Source organism: Hydra viridissima, unplaced genomic scaffold (assembly GCF_058129835.1).
Source record: "Hydra viridissima isolate aposymbiotic clone 2 unplaced genomic scaffold, HvirCarnegie_v1 scaffold_3, whole genome shotgun sequence".
Taxonomy (NCBI): domain Eukaryota; kingdom Metazoa; phylum Cnidaria; class Hydrozoa; order Anthoathecata; family Hydridae; genus Hydra; species Hydra viridissima.
This window is the reverse complement of record NW_028324302.1, coordinates 16,284,563-16,301,293: the sequence shown is the minus strand read 5'-3', so window position 1 is coordinate 16,301,293 and position 16,731 is coordinate 16,284,563. Positions and strand designations below refer to the sequence as shown.

The 16,731-nt window shown below is 27.4% G+C and overlaps 3 protein-coding genes across 12 annotated transcripts in view; 1 reads left to right on the top strand and 2 right to left on the bottom strand.

Moving 5' to 3' along the window:
* LOC149891197 (uncharacterized) lies at nucleotides 1–10,751 on the top strand. Of its 2 annotated transcripts, none has more exons than XM_090081930.1 (15): nucleotides 1–303; nucleotides 539–573; nucleotides 804–1,136; nucleotides 1,270–1,336; nucleotides 1,621–1,749; nucleotides 2,195–2,265; nucleotides 4,408–4,502; nucleotides 6,022–6,091; nucleotides 6,194–6,294; nucleotides 6,461–6,532; nucleotides 8,644–8,795; nucleotides 8,903–9,063; nucleotides 9,336–9,377; nucleotides 9,470–9,527; nucleotides 9,653–10,751. In XM_090081930.1, exons 1-15 carry the CDS (start codon nucleotides 141–143, stop codon nucleotides 10,675–10,677), a joined length of 2,574 nt encoding a protein of 857 aa, XP_089938056.1. In that variant the 5' UTR covers nucleotides 1–140; the 3' UTR covers nucleotides 10,678–10,751. The 2 variants fall into 2 exon arrangements, with proteins under 2 accessions (XP_089938056.1, XP_089938058.1); XM_090081932.1 differs by having other exon boundaries at nucleotides 85–303; nucleotides 878–1,136.
* Nucleotides 10,752–11,761: 1,010 nt separating this feature from the next.
* Nucleotides 11,762–15,149, bottom strand: LOC149891196 (fibroblast growth factor receptor-like). Of its 7 annotated transcripts, none has more exons than XM_090083441.1 (8): nucleotides 14,768–15,146; nucleotides 14,581–14,664; nucleotides 14,069–14,219; nucleotides 13,705–13,847; nucleotides 12,833–12,940; nucleotides 12,470–12,627; nucleotides 12,262–12,294; nucleotides 11,762–12,176 (listed from the first exon to the last, which is right to left on the bottom strand). In XM_090083441.1, exons 1-8 carry the CDS (start codon nucleotides 14,841–14,843, stop codon nucleotides 12,135–12,137), a joined length of 795 nt encoding a protein of 264 aa, XP_089939567.1. In that variant the 5' UTR covers nucleotides 14,844–15,146; the 3' UTR covers nucleotides 11,762–12,134. The 7 variants fall into 7 exon arrangements, 4 of the variants coding, with proteins under 4 accessions (XP_089939567.1, XP_089939566.1, XP_089939565.1 ...); XM_090083440.1 differs by having other exon boundaries at nucleotides 12,397–12,627; nucleotides 14,768–15,145; XR_016451271.1 differs by having other exon boundaries at nucleotides 12,158–12,176; nucleotides 12,822–12,940; nucleotides 14,768–15,149.
* Nucleotides 15,150–15,874: 725 nt separating this feature from the next.
* LOC145198336 (cilia- and flagella-associated protein 43-like) overlaps nucleotides 15,875–16,731 on the bottom strand; it is a 34,724-nt gene continuing 33,867 nt past the window's right edge. For all 3 annotated transcript variants that reach the window (XM_090083429.1, XM_090083430.1, XM_090083428.1), the window contains 2 exons: nucleotides 16,276–16,429; nucleotides 15,875–16,166 (listed from right to left, as the gene is read on the bottom strand). In XM_090083429.1, the coding sequence (XP_089939555.1) occupies nucleotides 16,012–16,166; nucleotides 16,276–16,429 (309 nt within the window). In that variant the 3' untranslated portion in view covers nucleotides 15,875–16,011. The remainder of the gene's footprint in view (nucleotides 16,167–16,275; nucleotides 16,430–16,731) is intronic.

Sequence of the window (16,731 nt, the reverse complement as noted above, 5' to 3'; positions counted from 1 at the left end):
ACTTTTAAAAATCCTAATTTAAAACAGTACTTTTGTTTTTAAATACTGTAAACGAATATGTTTGAATGTAAGTTTATAATGTTTTTAAGAAATATATTTAATCTAATTATTTGATCAAATATTGTACAGTTGGTTGTAAAATGGAATTCGGAAGAGGAAGAGGAATTATTAAAAAATTTTTATCAGAACAATCAGTGATGAAAGTTGATCCAACCAATTCAGCTTTAATGGGATGTGGTGTTAGTGTTACAAAAGTTCCTAATTTTGATCAACCTAAAAATAGCGATTCTAGATATTCAGAAAGTAAGATGTTTGGAACTTAATGATTTTTAAAATTAAATGTATTTGATCTGCTATTTTTAAAAATTATCAAAGCAAAAACTATGCACTTGGCATAGTTTTTGCTTTGATGTAAATTTAATTAAGGGTACAAAGTTTAACAACTTTATGAAACAATATTTGCCACTAGTTCTTTTTATTTATATTTCAATGATTATTACCAGTTCATACAGTTGTATGTTTATAAACTTTATTATAGAATTGCAATGGTTTCAACCTAATTGTGAAGCAAAAGTATGTTACAGTTTATATAATTTAAATGAAATCTTTTTCAAATTTTATAAATCTTTGAACTTTTTATTGCTTCTGGTTTACACCTTTGAAAATAATTATCTTGCTACTATGAGATAAGATATTGCCAAACCTTCCTATACAACATCTTTCTCTTAATCAAGATTCATTAATAACTATGGTTAAAATAATTTAATTAACTTTTTTAGCTTTTAAATATTTTTTGTTTACAGCTTTCAAATAAAAGTTTCAGTGGAAATCAGGATTCAAAATTTAACAATAATGATCTTTCAATTAAATTACTTAGTAAAACTACACAAAATGAGCAAAGCAATCCAGCAAATGAGGTAGGGTTGGCTGATGCAGATAATAGAGCCACAGATTTAGACATGTACTGCCAAGACATAAATGATTTTGTTATGCAAGCAGCTGAAAATAATCATAAGACTAAAGAAATAGCTGAGGAAGAATGCAAAGTTCCCATTAAAAATTTCCTAGTTGATGATAAAACTTCCCATGCAGATAAAGATTGGCATCTCTTCAATTGTGACCGCAGAATTAACAAGGTGACAAATAGTTAGGGAACTTATTTTAATACGATTTTCAATTAGTAGGTCATTTATTCTTTAGCAAAAACATTTTTTTAACTTTATTCTTTAGCAAAAACAAGCAAAAGAAAGTTATTGATTTGTGTTTTAGATTTTATCTAATGTTACTGAAGACAATATTAACACTGTTTTTAATGAATTGGAAAATTTTATTGAAGGTAGGAATGAGCGCTAAGTTCATAGGTAAATCTATTTCTGTAATCCTTTTCTGTAATTTTTTACACTTATGAACAAGTAAATATTTATATACCTCAGTATAAATAAAAAGAAAGTTTTTTATGTCAGTTTGCTGTGTTCTTAAAAGAAATTTAAAAAGTTTAAATCCTTTAAGAGAAAAAAGGTTTTTTAGAATTTCTTTGTATAAAAGATTTTTAAACCATTAAGTTACTTCATTTACAAGATATAATTTAATGGTTTAAAAATCTCTTTTTTTTAAATATAGAAGCTCCATTGTTATCTCGATATGTAGACTGCAGTGAAATAAAATTAATAATTGAAGTTTTGGTAAAAAAAAGTATTCAAAAAGAAGAGTTCTTGCCGTTTGGACCTTGTTTGCTAAAACTAGTTTCAGGTATTTATCAAAAGCAATGATTATAATAATTGTATTTTTAAGCAATAATAAATTAAGGTAGCAGTAATAAAGTAAGCATTTTTATATCACAAACATGTTCTAAGTTTAATTTGTAATTTCACTAATATTATTAGAAAAATGATAGAAGTGTAGATTTAGTTCGTATCCTGTTGAAATTGAGCTTGATAGGCTGTTAATGCATCTCAAAGTTTAATATAAATCTGTTTATAAAAATTAACCACATAAGATTTGTATATCTTAATTTATCTTAAAATCTTTATTTAATTTTAATTTTGAAAATTACTGTTCTTTATATAAAGATTTTTTAAAAATGTTTCAAAATATACTTATTTACAGTAGTTCACTGTTTACAATAATCATGATAGTGATGACAACAATCAAAACACTTATCCATGATTAAAGTTGTTTCATTTTTTTTTTTTAGAGCACAGCGCCATTGAGTTCCAAAAGTATTTTCCTGATATTATTAATGCACATAGACAAGAGAATATAACAGTAAATTTTTAAAAATTATCTTTTTAAAATTTATTTGCTTGTTTATTTAAATTCAAGAATGCCAATAAAATTAGAATGCTTTTTAAAATTATGAATATTTTCTAAATTATTGGTCTTAGTTAAAGAGAACTAAATCTGACTATAAAAAAGTAAAAACTCAATTAGGTTATCTTATTGGAAGTTTGTTTTATCATACTATGGCCTACCATGGCCATATATATATATATATATATATATATATATATATATATATATATATATATATATATATATATATATATATATATATATATATATATATATATATATATCTATATATATATATATATCTATATATCTATATATATATATATATATATATATATATATATATATATATATATATATATATATATATATATATATATATATATATATATATAGATAGATAGATAGATAGATAGATAGATAGATAGATAGATAGATAGATAGATAGATAGATAGATAGATAGATAGATAGATATCATGGCCATAGTATGATAAAACAAACATGGGCTATATATATATATATATAGATATAGATAGATAGATATCATGGCCATAGTATGATAAAACAAACATGGGCTATATATATATATATAGATATAGATAGATAGATATCATGGCCATAGTATGATAAAACAAACATGGGCTATATATATATATATATATATATATATATATATATATATATATATATATATATATATATATATATATATATATATAGATAGATAGATAGATAGATAGATAGATAGATAGATAGATAGATAGATAGATAGATAGATAGATAGATAGATAGATAGATAGATAGATAGATAGATAAGGAATATTAGCTCCTATCTTAGTCTGCACACTAATGAAAAACAACTATGTTTGCTTTTTACATTTTGTATCTTCAGACTTAAAGAAGGAGATCAGTCTAATAAAAAGTGAAACAATTTTCAAAGTCCTATTATAAAAAAAATATTTTACACTGTTTTCCTTTTAGTTAACTTAAACACAATTCTTTTAAATTGTTTTTTTGCAATTTTTAAACCTCCCAGTGGAATTTTCATACTACTAAATTTATACACATAACAAATCACAAAATCTATTACATAAAGTAGAGGTTTAATATGAAAAAGTAATAGCTCACCCATCTATAAAAGCTGGTAATATCAATGTTGATAATCAAAGAGGAAACACTTTTACCTTCAAATATAAGTTGTGCTAAAATAGAACACTGACTATATAGTCAGCTAAGTTAACACAAAACATAATTTAAAGAGAAACTATTGTTGAGTTGCTTAATTTCACAGGCGTGCTTATTCCTTTTTTTTACAAGAAAACTTGATTTATATAATTCATTTTTTTCTTTCTTATCCAAGAATTCTGAATCCTCCTTTTTTTAAGTAAAAAAAAAATAATAAGATGCAATCAAAATTACAGAAAGTAAACAAAAATAATCAAGTACAACAGTTCCAAATTGCCGAAAGAATCCATGAAGTTTTATAAAGTTTAGTCTAAAAAATGAATGTCTTTCCCTGGATCCTGTTCATTATTTCCCAGATCTACTCTGTTGATTTTTATTTTTTTCTAGATCTACTCTTTTTTTTTTTTTTTAAAAAGCTCCAGCTCCTTATATGCATTATTTCCAATATTTAAAATTAAATTTGATGGTAGAATGCAAAAAATATTACTTGAATTACACTGTCAACAAAACTTTTGACTTATTGGAAAAGTAAAAATTACTCTGGTTTGGCTTCGCAATCTTGCCAAGTGTCTTATAATATTTGATCAGTGTTACAGTTTATGTCAATTTTAAATCACATTTTTACTAATTTCAGTATTTTGTGATTAAGTTGAGAAAGTGAAAAAATTATAACTAAAGTAAATTGAATTGACATCTGCATACAAAACTTAAAGTTATATTGCCAATCTTTTTACAAATCCAGCAAGTCTTTAAAATTGCTTTTTTTGGTGGTTTTTTTTTAAATAAGTGATGCTAGTTTATACACACACTTTATTTTACACTTTGCAGCTAAAAACTGTCCTTTTAAAATTTAACAAATTTTTTTTTCCCAAACTTAGTCATTATAATTACAAAAAGTTTTTTTGACCAAAAAAATTTTTTATAAATAGGTTTGTTCTTCTGATAACATGCTCTCAACAAATGGCAAAAACTTTTGCCGGCTTCTTGGACATATGCTTTCCTTGCCTCGACAGACTGGTAAAAAGTAAGTTAGTTTTTTCTTACCACCACAACTTTAACAAAGTTTATTGAACACATGTGGACATCTTTGAATTATATTTTTTAATGTAGTTGTTTCCTAAAGAGTTATTCTTGGTGATTATTGGTACCACTATTGAGGATATGTGTTGAATATAAGTTGACATCTTCAAGTTATAATTTACAATATGATATAAAAATTGCATAGAAAATAAATAACAATTATAATAAACATTTAATAAGAAACAATTATTAATTGTAATTTTTGAAATGAATAAAAATCTAAATAAACAACAGTTAAGCTGTTTTAATTTATTTAGATAAATATATTTTCATTTCAAAGGTTTTTTTTACTCCTCAGCTCAATACAAAATTGAAGTTTTTTCTAGCTTAACTTTATTTTCTGTAACCACGCAAGTAGCATCCTGTTTATATATTTTTTTAATATATACAAGATATAGAAGTGCGACTTTAAAATTTCTCAAAGTTATCTCTTGCTTTAATTGTGTTTTTTATAAGAAGACTTGTCTTTATTTATTTTTACAAAGTTAAAATCGTACAACAAAAATTAAGGTCAAAGATTAACCATGCTCTTCTATATGTGCATTAGGGTAGTCCTAGAAACTAAAAGTTTGAAAATGATATTGACCTACTTACCATTACATTCTATTTAATAAGAAAACATTTGTGTTGAAAAATAAATTTAATTAAATATCTAGAACTTGCACAACTGGATCAAAGTTTCCCAAAAATAGCTTTGATTTCCTAAATTGTGTAAAATATCATTTAATTTTTGCTTGTGTAAATGTCCTCCACAACAAAACTAAATTTGACCTTTGCAGTTTGTTAAGCTAAATAGTACATTTAAGGTTTTCAAATAACATGATACATTCTTAAATTCTTCTGACACATTTTATGGCTCCAGCCTTAGAAGGAGTTGAGAACTACCTTCCGTGATTTTCAACAACCTGTAGGAGGAATTGCTTTTGTTCTTCATTGCAAGTTATTAAAAAGATAAAATTATACACTAGTACAACACTGCATTCTGCAAGGTCATTGATGACCTTGATAGATTTGATAACTTGCAGGCTCTTTGTGTGATCAATGTCCATCCAGTTGTTTGATTAAAGTTCCAAAAGGTCTTCTGACAGTTCAAAAGTTGTAAAAAAAAAAACCAACATGTTCCTTTTGTGACAAATTCATGTAATGTTATCTTTTGGATCAGCAGGACACATTTAGGGAGCTCATCTAAATCATCTTTTTCTTTTATTTCAAGTAGGAAATAACATTAGTTAACACAATATTTTGTCAGTTGATATTGGAAAAAATGGTTTTTTAAAAAAACATGTCCTATGACCAAACTTTGGAGTTGTGCAAGTCCTAAATATTCTTCAAAGAAGCTATTTTTTTTGAAAAAAATTTTTTTTTACTAAATAATATAACATGGAGGAAAAGTTCATAATTCTAATTTTCACACCCTAAGGATGGAAGCACCCTATTCTAAGATAAAAACAATTTAAAAATAGGTTCTACGAGACAGTTTTGCCGATAGTTAAAGAGTGCGTTAAGAGATGGAATTATCCAGAATCGAATGAGGTGAAATTTTATTTTAACTATTTGTATTTATTTGTTTTTTTTTTTTTTTTTTTTTCACTTAATAGTAATAGCAATATTTTATATACAATTTTCTTTATTCAGATACTGCCAAATAGCTTTCAAGAATGTTTGGCAATTGTGTTTGCCTTATCTACCAAATACTTGTTACTGGAAATTTGTAAACAAATGATTTCGTGTGATAAGTAAATTTTATCTTGTAATCTTTTTTATTTTATTTTTATATATTTAAAAGTTATGCTGGATTCTGTTTTTTTCAGCTTAGTGAAATTATTTTTAAAAAAGGATTTTAATAAACTATTGAGAAAGTATTTAGCTGATGTTTATGTATAAATGACTTTATGACTTCAGAGAGATTTCAAAGCAGATGAAAAGTTTTCTATGTTTTCTACGTGAGAGCATACTTAACAATACCCTATCTAGGTATTTTTTAAATTTGGTTTTACTTTTTTTTTGTTAGTGTTTTTTAATTGTGTATAAATGAAATCTAAAGGAGGAATGTTTTTGCTGTTTTCTTGGATATACTTTTTTTCAGTTGTAAAAATCTAAATCTTTATCTTGCATAAAAACACTTACAGTAAACAAATGCACTTACAGTAAACAAATAAATAAGTTTCAAATCTTATCATTTTCACTGAATTTGAAAATTGCATTTTTTTTTCTAGCATTAAATCTTTTTTTCATGGATTACTTTTTTATGCAAATGGCTGCAAATAATAGAAAACAGCAGATGTCATCTAGAAAACAATAAAAAAAGTTGTTTACTGGCTCCAATTCTGTCTCAAAATTCCAAAATGTCCCAAAAATTTTTATTGGACATTTTTTATTGGACATAGAAATTTTTTGTTTATCCTAAAATGTCATGACTTTAAAGTCATGACATTTTAAAATAAATAATAAAAATTTCTTAAAGACATTTCAATTGATTAAACTCTAAATTCACCTGATTTACTTTGAAATGTTAAAACTACTTGTAGCAGGTTTGAAAAACTAATGTCCGATTTCATCAAAGCAAAGCTTCTCTATGTAATAATAATAATAATGACCCCAAATCCACAAAGACTGTTAACAAGTTGCTGATGGTCAATGTCTTTGACATGGAAAACTTTAAATCATTGAATCTAATTGACATTGGCACAAAGACTAAATCTTGTTTTTCAAAAGCCTTGGAAATTTCAATTGGCAAGAGGTTTTACCAAAATTGTCTTGAGTCTTATTAAGCATTTACAAACTATTTAAAATCCAAATTACCTTGGGAATCAGCTGTTTTAACAATATATTATTTCTTGATCCTTCAAAAAGGGGCAGTAATGAGTGCCTATGGGCTGTCTCAAAGGGCTGTTCCAATGATTTACATACTTCAACATGGAAGTATGTAAATCATTGGAAGCAGTATTAAGTAAAGTTTTCCCATTTTGCTCATCAATGGAAGAATTTTGTGATAATAAAATAGAATTGCTTTCAGATGTTCTTCAGAACATTTGTAATAGCACTCAATTGGGAGATGTCAAGCTTTTTACTGGTTGTAAGTCTTTTAGCTTGCTATTCTTCAAGTGGTTGCCAAATCAGATTGCAGTTTTGATATTGATACACTTATCAATTCATTTGAAAATTTAGAATGACAGTGGTTAGCTATGTTGCCTTACATCTCTTTTTAAAGTTGTTTCCTTACTTTCTTATGGAAATAGTGTCCCAGAGAATGGATTCTCAATTAATAGATATATTATGCAACTAAATGATACTTCAGTTTGAGTTATAACACCATATTGAGCTATAAACCATACTTTACATTCTTACATACCAAAATTTTTTTACATTCTTACATACCAAAATTTTTTTTACAATCTGTTAAATGAGCTCACTCATGTTACAAATCTGACTGTTAAAGGTTTTTTGCATGAAGTTGTATTATCTATTAGCTTTTATTTAACATAAGTTACTAGTGTGTATGTTATTTAGTTTAAAGGATGTTTATAAAACCCAAACTTAAAAAAAATATTTAAAAATGGAATGAGATAATATAAGAATCTGAACATTTTCTTGAAATCCCCCAATATTTGATTATTATGTCCATAAAAGTCATAAAATACTATTAGAAATTCATAACATTTTACCCTATATGTTGGAGGTCTGTGTTTGACCTATGAGAATGGTGAAAATGTTTTATAGAAGTTTATTGAATATATTTTACTGGATATAATTTTATTGAATATAAGAAAATTTATTGAATATATTTTACACAGTTTAGATCTGCATAAATTTAGTGTAATGCAAGTTTTTATATTGTTTGGAAATATTTTTTTATTATTATTACTCTTAATTTCTGTTTTCATTTGCAGCCTTTGTAAAAATTTTGCAGCTAAACTTAAATGAACTGATGTTAAAAGCAGGGTTTAGAATTTTGTTCTGCAAGAGGGACAAGTTTCTAACAAGCATTTTAAAAGATTTTCTGTAAAAAAAAGTGAGTTTAAGTTCAAGTTACGCCAATGTCAAGTTATGGGTTTTAATTTAATTTAATTTTTTTCTGATCATAGAAAAGTCCGTGAAGCCTTCCTGGATGCTATGATTGAAGTACAGACCAGCATTTTTATCAAACAGGTTGCAAACAAAGAAACTTTAGAAAGTTTGCAAGGTGACATTAATGTGGTTGATGAGGTTGAAGAAAATCGCTTTACTGATTTAAAGGGTAAACTCAAATTGACATTAAGAATTTTTTTTTCTCTTCAATAGGTTCCAATTTCTGTCAGGTTTTTTAAATAAGAATTGTAAATCATTATTCACTTCTTGTTTTAGTTGAAGCTGCAGCGTCTTCTGAAAAATTCTCTGAATCAATAAACGAAAAGGATATTTATTCATCTAATATATCAGATCCATTCTTATGTGTCAAGCAGCTGCTCAGAGAACAAGATGATTTGGCTGAACTTATTCCAGTTTTTATAAAACACAAACTTGATGTAAAGAGATTATCTTTCTAAATTTGTTTGTTTGTTTGGATGCTCCAATTCCTTTTTAGTACATTTAGCCAAGGACTAGACTAAGTAAGAGTCTGTGACTAAATATCATGAGATGATGACATGTTATTTGCAAAAATGTTCATTTTTTTATATTTTACCAAGCTGGTTTACAAATCAATTATAAAATTTTTTTACTTATGCAGTAGTTTAAAACATTTTTTTAAGCCTGTGTGCTATGCTTACCAAATATAATTTTTACTTTGTTTATACAGGACATAGCAATCACCTTACCAACAATCAGAACTCGGATGGAGGTGAGTTTTTAATTTTTAACTTATTTTGACATTTCTTAAGGACGTGGAAAAAAAACTCGGTTTTTAAAATATTTTAATACTTTTTTTTTTAGGCTGCAAATATAAAAAGACTAACAGCCTTTCACATTGATACCGTTATAAAAAAAACAAGTACGAAGTTCAGTACATTTGTTATGATAATATGTAATGTTAACATAAGGAAGAAAAAAATATCTCAAACTTTAAGAGTTTTAACTTTTTGTATTTAAGTTTTATTTTTTGCTCAAATTTTGTAGACTTTGAGAAACTTCGTTCCCGAGCTATAGAATCTATTACTTCTAATTTGCCACATCTTCGAGATAATCCCATTCTAACTGAACCATCTTCAACTTTAAAAGAGTATGAAACGTCACAGGCGTTAAAGAAGTTCCCAAATACTGATGAAAATTCTTCATTTTTAAACAAAACGACATCGAGCAATTCAACTCGAAGAATTGCAATTAACTTTAGTAAGCCTTCGTATAAGTTACCTGATACTAGTTTATGTGAAGGATATGAGTTTAGTTCAGGATCTACCTTAAGCAATAACAAATATGATCAAAATGAAATTGATGAAGAAGTAGATCCTAAAAATAAAAATGGAAAGGTTTTTGAAAAAACCCCCTTTAATGGATCGAAAGTGTCTCAGTCAATTCCCATGCTCGATACAAATAAAGAGGATTTCATAGAAAATCAGGATAAAATCGATCCTAAAAAAATGACCGAAAATTTTATTGCAAGTATCAATGAAGATGAGCCTGACGTGCTTATTGAAGACGATGAATATGAAAATAATTTTCAGGTAAACGCAACCGGTAATGAAAATACAAGAAGTCCATATCGTTTCAAAAAATTGCAGTTTGAAACAAAAGGTCGTGGGTTTATGACTCGGCCTGAGGTAAGTTCTAACCTAGTATGCAATACAAAGAACTACCAACGTAATGATAGTTGTAATGAGACTAACTATCGGGGAAATGCCAGGGACCGATTTTCACAAAGTGGACCGAAAGGAGTTTATCGAGGCAGAGGCAATAGAGGATACAATAAAGACTTTCAAAAAGTAACAAGATCAAACAATCAAAATCAAAATCAAAATCAAAATAAAAATATACTTAATTTTGAACTCGCTTGTCATGGAAAGGCTTCATCGGAAGCAAATGTAGAAGATAAGCAACCAACTGACTTAATGTTTGGAATGCGCCAACCTAAAGTATGTTTAAGGTGTCAATCAAGTAAACATCTATCAGATGAATGTACTGTAAGCAGTCCTTTCTTTGGTTGATGATTGTAACACAGAAATATTTCTTAAGTCTTTTAAAATCGGAAGAATAGTTGCAATTTTTTTTTCTTCAAAAATTCTTTTTATATAGCTGTTAACTAAATGAAAAGACTCCTCATATTGTGTTTGTATTTAAAACTAATCGATTTTAAATTTTATATTACGGTATGATTCTTTTGAATGACATTACTTGAAGTATCATCGTTCATTCAAAAGAATTAAAGGTAGTCTCAAAGTATATATATATATATATATATATATATATATATATATATATATATATATATATATATATATATATATATATATATATATATATATATATATATATATATATATATATATATATATATATATATATATATATATGTGTGTGTGTGTGTGTGTGTGTGTGTGTCTGTTGTACTTTTTCGAATATAGCTTTATGAGTTATTTGAATATATTATTTTGTGGGAAAGATTATTTTTGATAAACACAAGTTGGGAAGCTTTTATCATTAGCTTACTGATAAAATCTTTAGTTCATTCTGGAAAAAATACTTGAAATACCGATCTAATATACCGACTAAATACTTGAAATACCGATCTAATAAATGTCTCTCTTAATCAGATTTGAATAAATCAAAGAACAAGTTTAAATCTTTTACATATTCCCCGTCTCTTAATTTTTTCTCAGGATTTATAAGTTATAAATTGAAAATGGAAAAAGAGGGCAAGAATGTGATGATGAAACTGAATTCCAATTCATTTACTAACACTGAGTAAAGAAAGAGTAGAATAAATTAGAATATACATTTATTAAGCGATTAAGGTTAATGGGAATAGTTTGACTGATTGCACTAATAACTTTTTTTATACAAGACCGATAAATTTTTAAAATAATTAAGTTTACTAATACATTTTTAAAAAAGACGAGTTGAGATAAAATTCCACAAATTCAAATCTCTATAAAAAGCTATAGAAATTACTCCTCTAGATTTTATTGTCACAATATAACTAAACTAATCCTTTTCTAATATATAATAAATATAAAGATTTAATATATATTACATTTACACATAAATATGAATGCAAAGAAAAAATGCAAATGCAGTGAAAATCTTTTATATGAAGATAGAAAAAAATTAACAAACATTTTATACAAAATTTTAATAGAAACATTTAAATTTGAGTAGTTTTTTGGATTTTACTTCTTTCATACTACTATCAAAAGTTTGACAGCCCTGGCATTAAATAATTACTCAAATTAAATTACTAAATTGAATGATAACACCAAACTAAGCCGCCAATTTTAATTGCTAGGACTGCCAAATTTGCTAAAACTGGATCAACGTTTTTGTCACAAGTTAGTTACCTCTGCTGTCCCAAGTATGACCCAGTGTCATTCATGATTAAGAATCATTCCAAACATATATTTACGAAACTCGTAAGTGTGGCATCAAAGAATCTATATTATGTCCTTCATAATGATAGGAATGCGATCGTCTCCTTGTCATTCGCTTCCTTTTGATACGAAGAATTGCTAAGATAACTATCAACACTATTACAATGGCTACAGAGAAACACGCTATTAATGCAATTTCTGTACCTGAAAGGATGGCTGTGATTGGTCTACTGCTATCTATAAAAATACAACGAATGTTACTACAAAACTGTATACTCATACTGAATGCCAAAGGGTTTACTTATATATCTATTTACAACCAAGTCAAATGAATTTTACCTTGTACAATTACCCAAGCGCTTTTAGTCACAAATGTGTTTTTATTAAATACTATGCACACGTATTCACCAACCTTTGATACACTTGCGTGAAATATTTCAAGTACGCTTCTACCGAAGCATTTATCAACTTTAAGTGTTACCACGTGATACTTTAGACCTGCATGATTAGTCCAGTTTGCAGAATCGTTCGTTGGTCGTCTGTGATCCCAACGAAAAAACATCGGTTGATCTGTGAGAATTATCGAAACATTACCGTGAAATATACAGATTACTGGGCACATTGTCTCAATAAGTGTTGCGATCAAATATTCTCTTAAGCTCGTTTACATATTTAAAAGTAGAACTTATGTGTGCAGAATTTTTTTTTTTTTTAGTTGAAAGATAGCTTAGTTTCTGTTTATTGTAAATCCTTAAAATACATACACAAAACAAACCTTCATCACCAGACGCTGTACAGGTAATCATCAAGTTTTCTCCAGCGTTAATGGTAGAATGCATAGGAACAAGCGATGTTATCTGTAAACTCTCAAAAGAGCGATGTTCTAAAAATGGTAGTAGGATATATTACCAACGTCACAAAGAGTTACACGATCAAATGGAAATTCTATTCCAATATTCTATTCCAAAATTCTATTCCAATATACTAATATTATTTTTAGTCTAGGTGACATTATCCTAACTGATAGAAAAAGAGCTAATTGGTTCGGGTGCGAATCAAAATCAACAGGATGTATAAGATTTGTAATTTAAGCTTAATTTTGAGCGAGGCAAAATTAAAGTGAAGTGAAATATTTTAACAAGATTATTACAATGATTTGTACAGAAGCAGTAAATTGCATGAAGATGATGAACGCTATAAATAGTATTTGGCCACTTAAAAGTTTATCAAGCATAGAGAACATCAATAGCAGCATATGTACGCAATACTATTTCCAGTCGTCGGATGGTTTTTAAATTTTGAACACTTAACAAAAAAAATTTAATGTCACGTAAATAAAACAAAAAAAAAAGATCAGTTTCTGTTGCTTTCTAAAATGTTTTTGTTGAAACTGCGCTTAAAACGCGGCATGAAGTTATTCTCTAGAAAGTCACGTTAATAGAATCGTCATGGAAGAAGCTCAAAAAATGGATGAATCTACCCAAAATAAGAAGAAAATAAACCAAAATTTTGTTTGCATAAACCAAAAGTCTACTCGCATAAACCTCGTTTCTGCTACTTGACTTTATCTTTATGTTTAATACTGAGTCAAAGCATGAAAAAAACCTTTGACGTTGAAACTAGTTTGTTTATTGTGCATAAATTTACCTTCAACTTTCAGTAGAAAAGATTTTGAAATTTTTTTTTCATATTTTTCACCAACAACACATTCATAGCTGCCATTGTCCGTGATCATTAAGGCGTCAAAGTTTAAAACATACATGTGCTCCAAGTCCATTTCGTAATAGAATCTAAAAATCAAAATTTCAAACTTTAAATTGGTTTTTAGTCTTCTAAACGAATAAGAGTCTTTAAATATTGCAAGCGGATTTCCACACTAACAACCGTACAAGCTTTTTAGTTGATTATAGAGCCTTGACGCAAACAAGTCGCGTAGTGAAGAACCGCTCTTGAAACTATATTTGTGAATACAACGCTTTTTTAAGTAAAATTCAAGGAGAGTTTAAAGTACCGGTAACTTCTTTCCGACAATGGTTTTTCATCTTTATACCAAACCACTTTTGGTTTACTGTTCGTAGTTAATTCACAGTTTAAATACGCTTTACCCCCAACGTCGCCGTAGATCTCATACTTGTTTTCCTTACTAAAATACTTGAATACGTCTAATAAAACAAAAAAAAAAAAGTTTTTCTTTAAATATCAAGTTTTATAAGTAAAATTGCCGATTTTAATTCATTCATAAATTATGATTACAAAAAAAAAACGGCTTTTAAGTTAAACACATATTTTACCAAAACTTTGTCTCTATGGAAACACTGTTTGACTTTCCTGAGATTATACCACTCAGTGAACAAAAGTTCCTCTTGTGCGCTTTATATAAATTATAATTGTGGCCAATGTAATCATTATATCTACTTATTGATTAAAAGCAGTTAAAACACGAAGTGTATAAACGAGAATAAAAATTATGAAACTGGCGTTGTTACTAAAGAAACGAAAAAAAAAACCAACTTAAAAAACTACATTTAGAAGATAAGTTCACTTGTGGGTGTTCCGATGTAGCGAGTGATATCTCTGTGCCAAAAATTGTGGAATTAGAAGATAGCGCTAAAAACAGAAAACAGATTTTATAAGTTTATTAAAAAAAAAAAACAAAAAAAAAACCACTTGAAAGATTTTTTGTTTGCATAACAAAATTTTCTATTTTTACCTTGAAGTTCACCTTGTTGCCAGCCAATGCAGATTGTAATCACACCAAGTACCATAGTGTGAAACGAAACGAACATTATTAACTAATATTGAACTTATGCTGTTGTTTAACTTATCTGTCTCAAACCCACGCGATTTGAGTTAAAGTGGGATTTCTCGCTCACACAAGGTTATATGTACCTACGTAGACTTTTTAATCGTGCACGAGTAATTCAACTTTAATCAGATAGACAATATCCGAATATAACGAGGTTTGTCGTTATCATTAGTTTAGATGAATGTTTTTAAAATTGTTTTGTTTTACACACAGGAAAGAAATTTAAGTTTTTTAGGAATAGAACTTAGTCGTCGTTTGGTTATGTAGCGTCGTTCATATAAATTATTATTCAAAGACTGGCATTGAAACGAGTGATCAATACAAAGCTTATTATTATTATTAATCAAATTGGAGCTTCCTTTTAATCAAATAACCGATTCAATTAACTTAACCACGAAAATATCCTTATAATAGCAGGATATATCTATAACAAGAAATCCTTTTCAGATAATTATCCTAACGACTTATAAAATTAATCTAAGTATTTCTTTTATGTGTGCGTAGAAAATGGGGCGGGCAAAGAATTTTTCCCTCCTTAAATGACAGGAATGATAGCTAGACCTTAAAAATGATTTTTATTATTTTTGGTTACTCAATCTTAAACTCTTTTAGTCAGAATATTCTTAACTCTTTATATTGTTGTTAAATGAAAAATTTTATACTTAATACAGCTAATACATAAAATTTAACATCTTGTCAGTATTAAGTCTCAATAAAATGAGTAACAACGGATGTTACTCTTACTTGTTATTTTTTTTCACTGGCCGCCGTATTTAAATAAAAATGGAAAAATTTTCATAATTTATATTCCTTAGGCAAAAAGTTCATTAGGATTCCTAATGAATTCCTATAGACTTAGAATTTTATAGGACTTTTCTAACATTCAAAAAGAATTCGTCTTATAGAACTTTTAGATTCAAAAAGAATTTTGTAGAGACTTTTAAAATGCAGATCTTTTTGTCTTGAGTTAGAATAAATGCATTAAATTAATTACCACTTAATATTTATATATTTTTATTTCATGTAATATTAAGACAAATCTTTATAATCTCCATTAAATACATTTTGTACGCATTAAAAGAAAATTAGGATCTTCCAAAGAAAGAAGCTGTGCTTTCTAATCATGGCAATAATGAGATATATACAATTCATTCTTTTAATAAAGTCGGGAAGTTGCGCTTTCGAAGATTATCGACTTCTGAACGTAGTAAGGTAATTTCAAGAGACTGAGCTCGCGTCAAATCAACGAGTTTTCTTCGAGTTATTATTTCGACCATCTTTTTATCACCTTCTTTGACGTCTTCTTTTCGTGAGAAAAAAAAAAAGAAAAAAAAAAAAAAAAAGTATACATATTTACACACAAACACAGATATGTGTGTGTAATAGTGAATAATTTTAAAAAAATTGGATACCATTTCTTTCATTTACAGCCCGTCTCTCTTCAACGGATAATTCCATTTCTTCTAGATTGATTTTTAAATTATTATTTGCATCTTCTTTTTCTTTGATTTCTTGACGAAGATCGTTAACAATACGTTTCTTATCTTTCATGCTTCGCTGATGAATCTTTACATTAAAAAAAAATTGATTCCTTAACAAAAAATTTCACATATAACACACAAACAACATATCAATGGCTGCGTAAAGCACATTTTCCATATCTCTCAAAACCATACTTTATGATACACACATAATTCAAGTGGTATTCAATTATATATAGCCATAAGTACCAAAAAGGTCTAGTGCACTTAAGGGTTAATTGCGTGACTTCATTTTTAGATAAATAGTAACCAGTCAACACAAATTTGTCTCGGCAACCATACAAAATGTAGTGAACAGAAGTAATCACTTTCAAGTCATAGATGTGA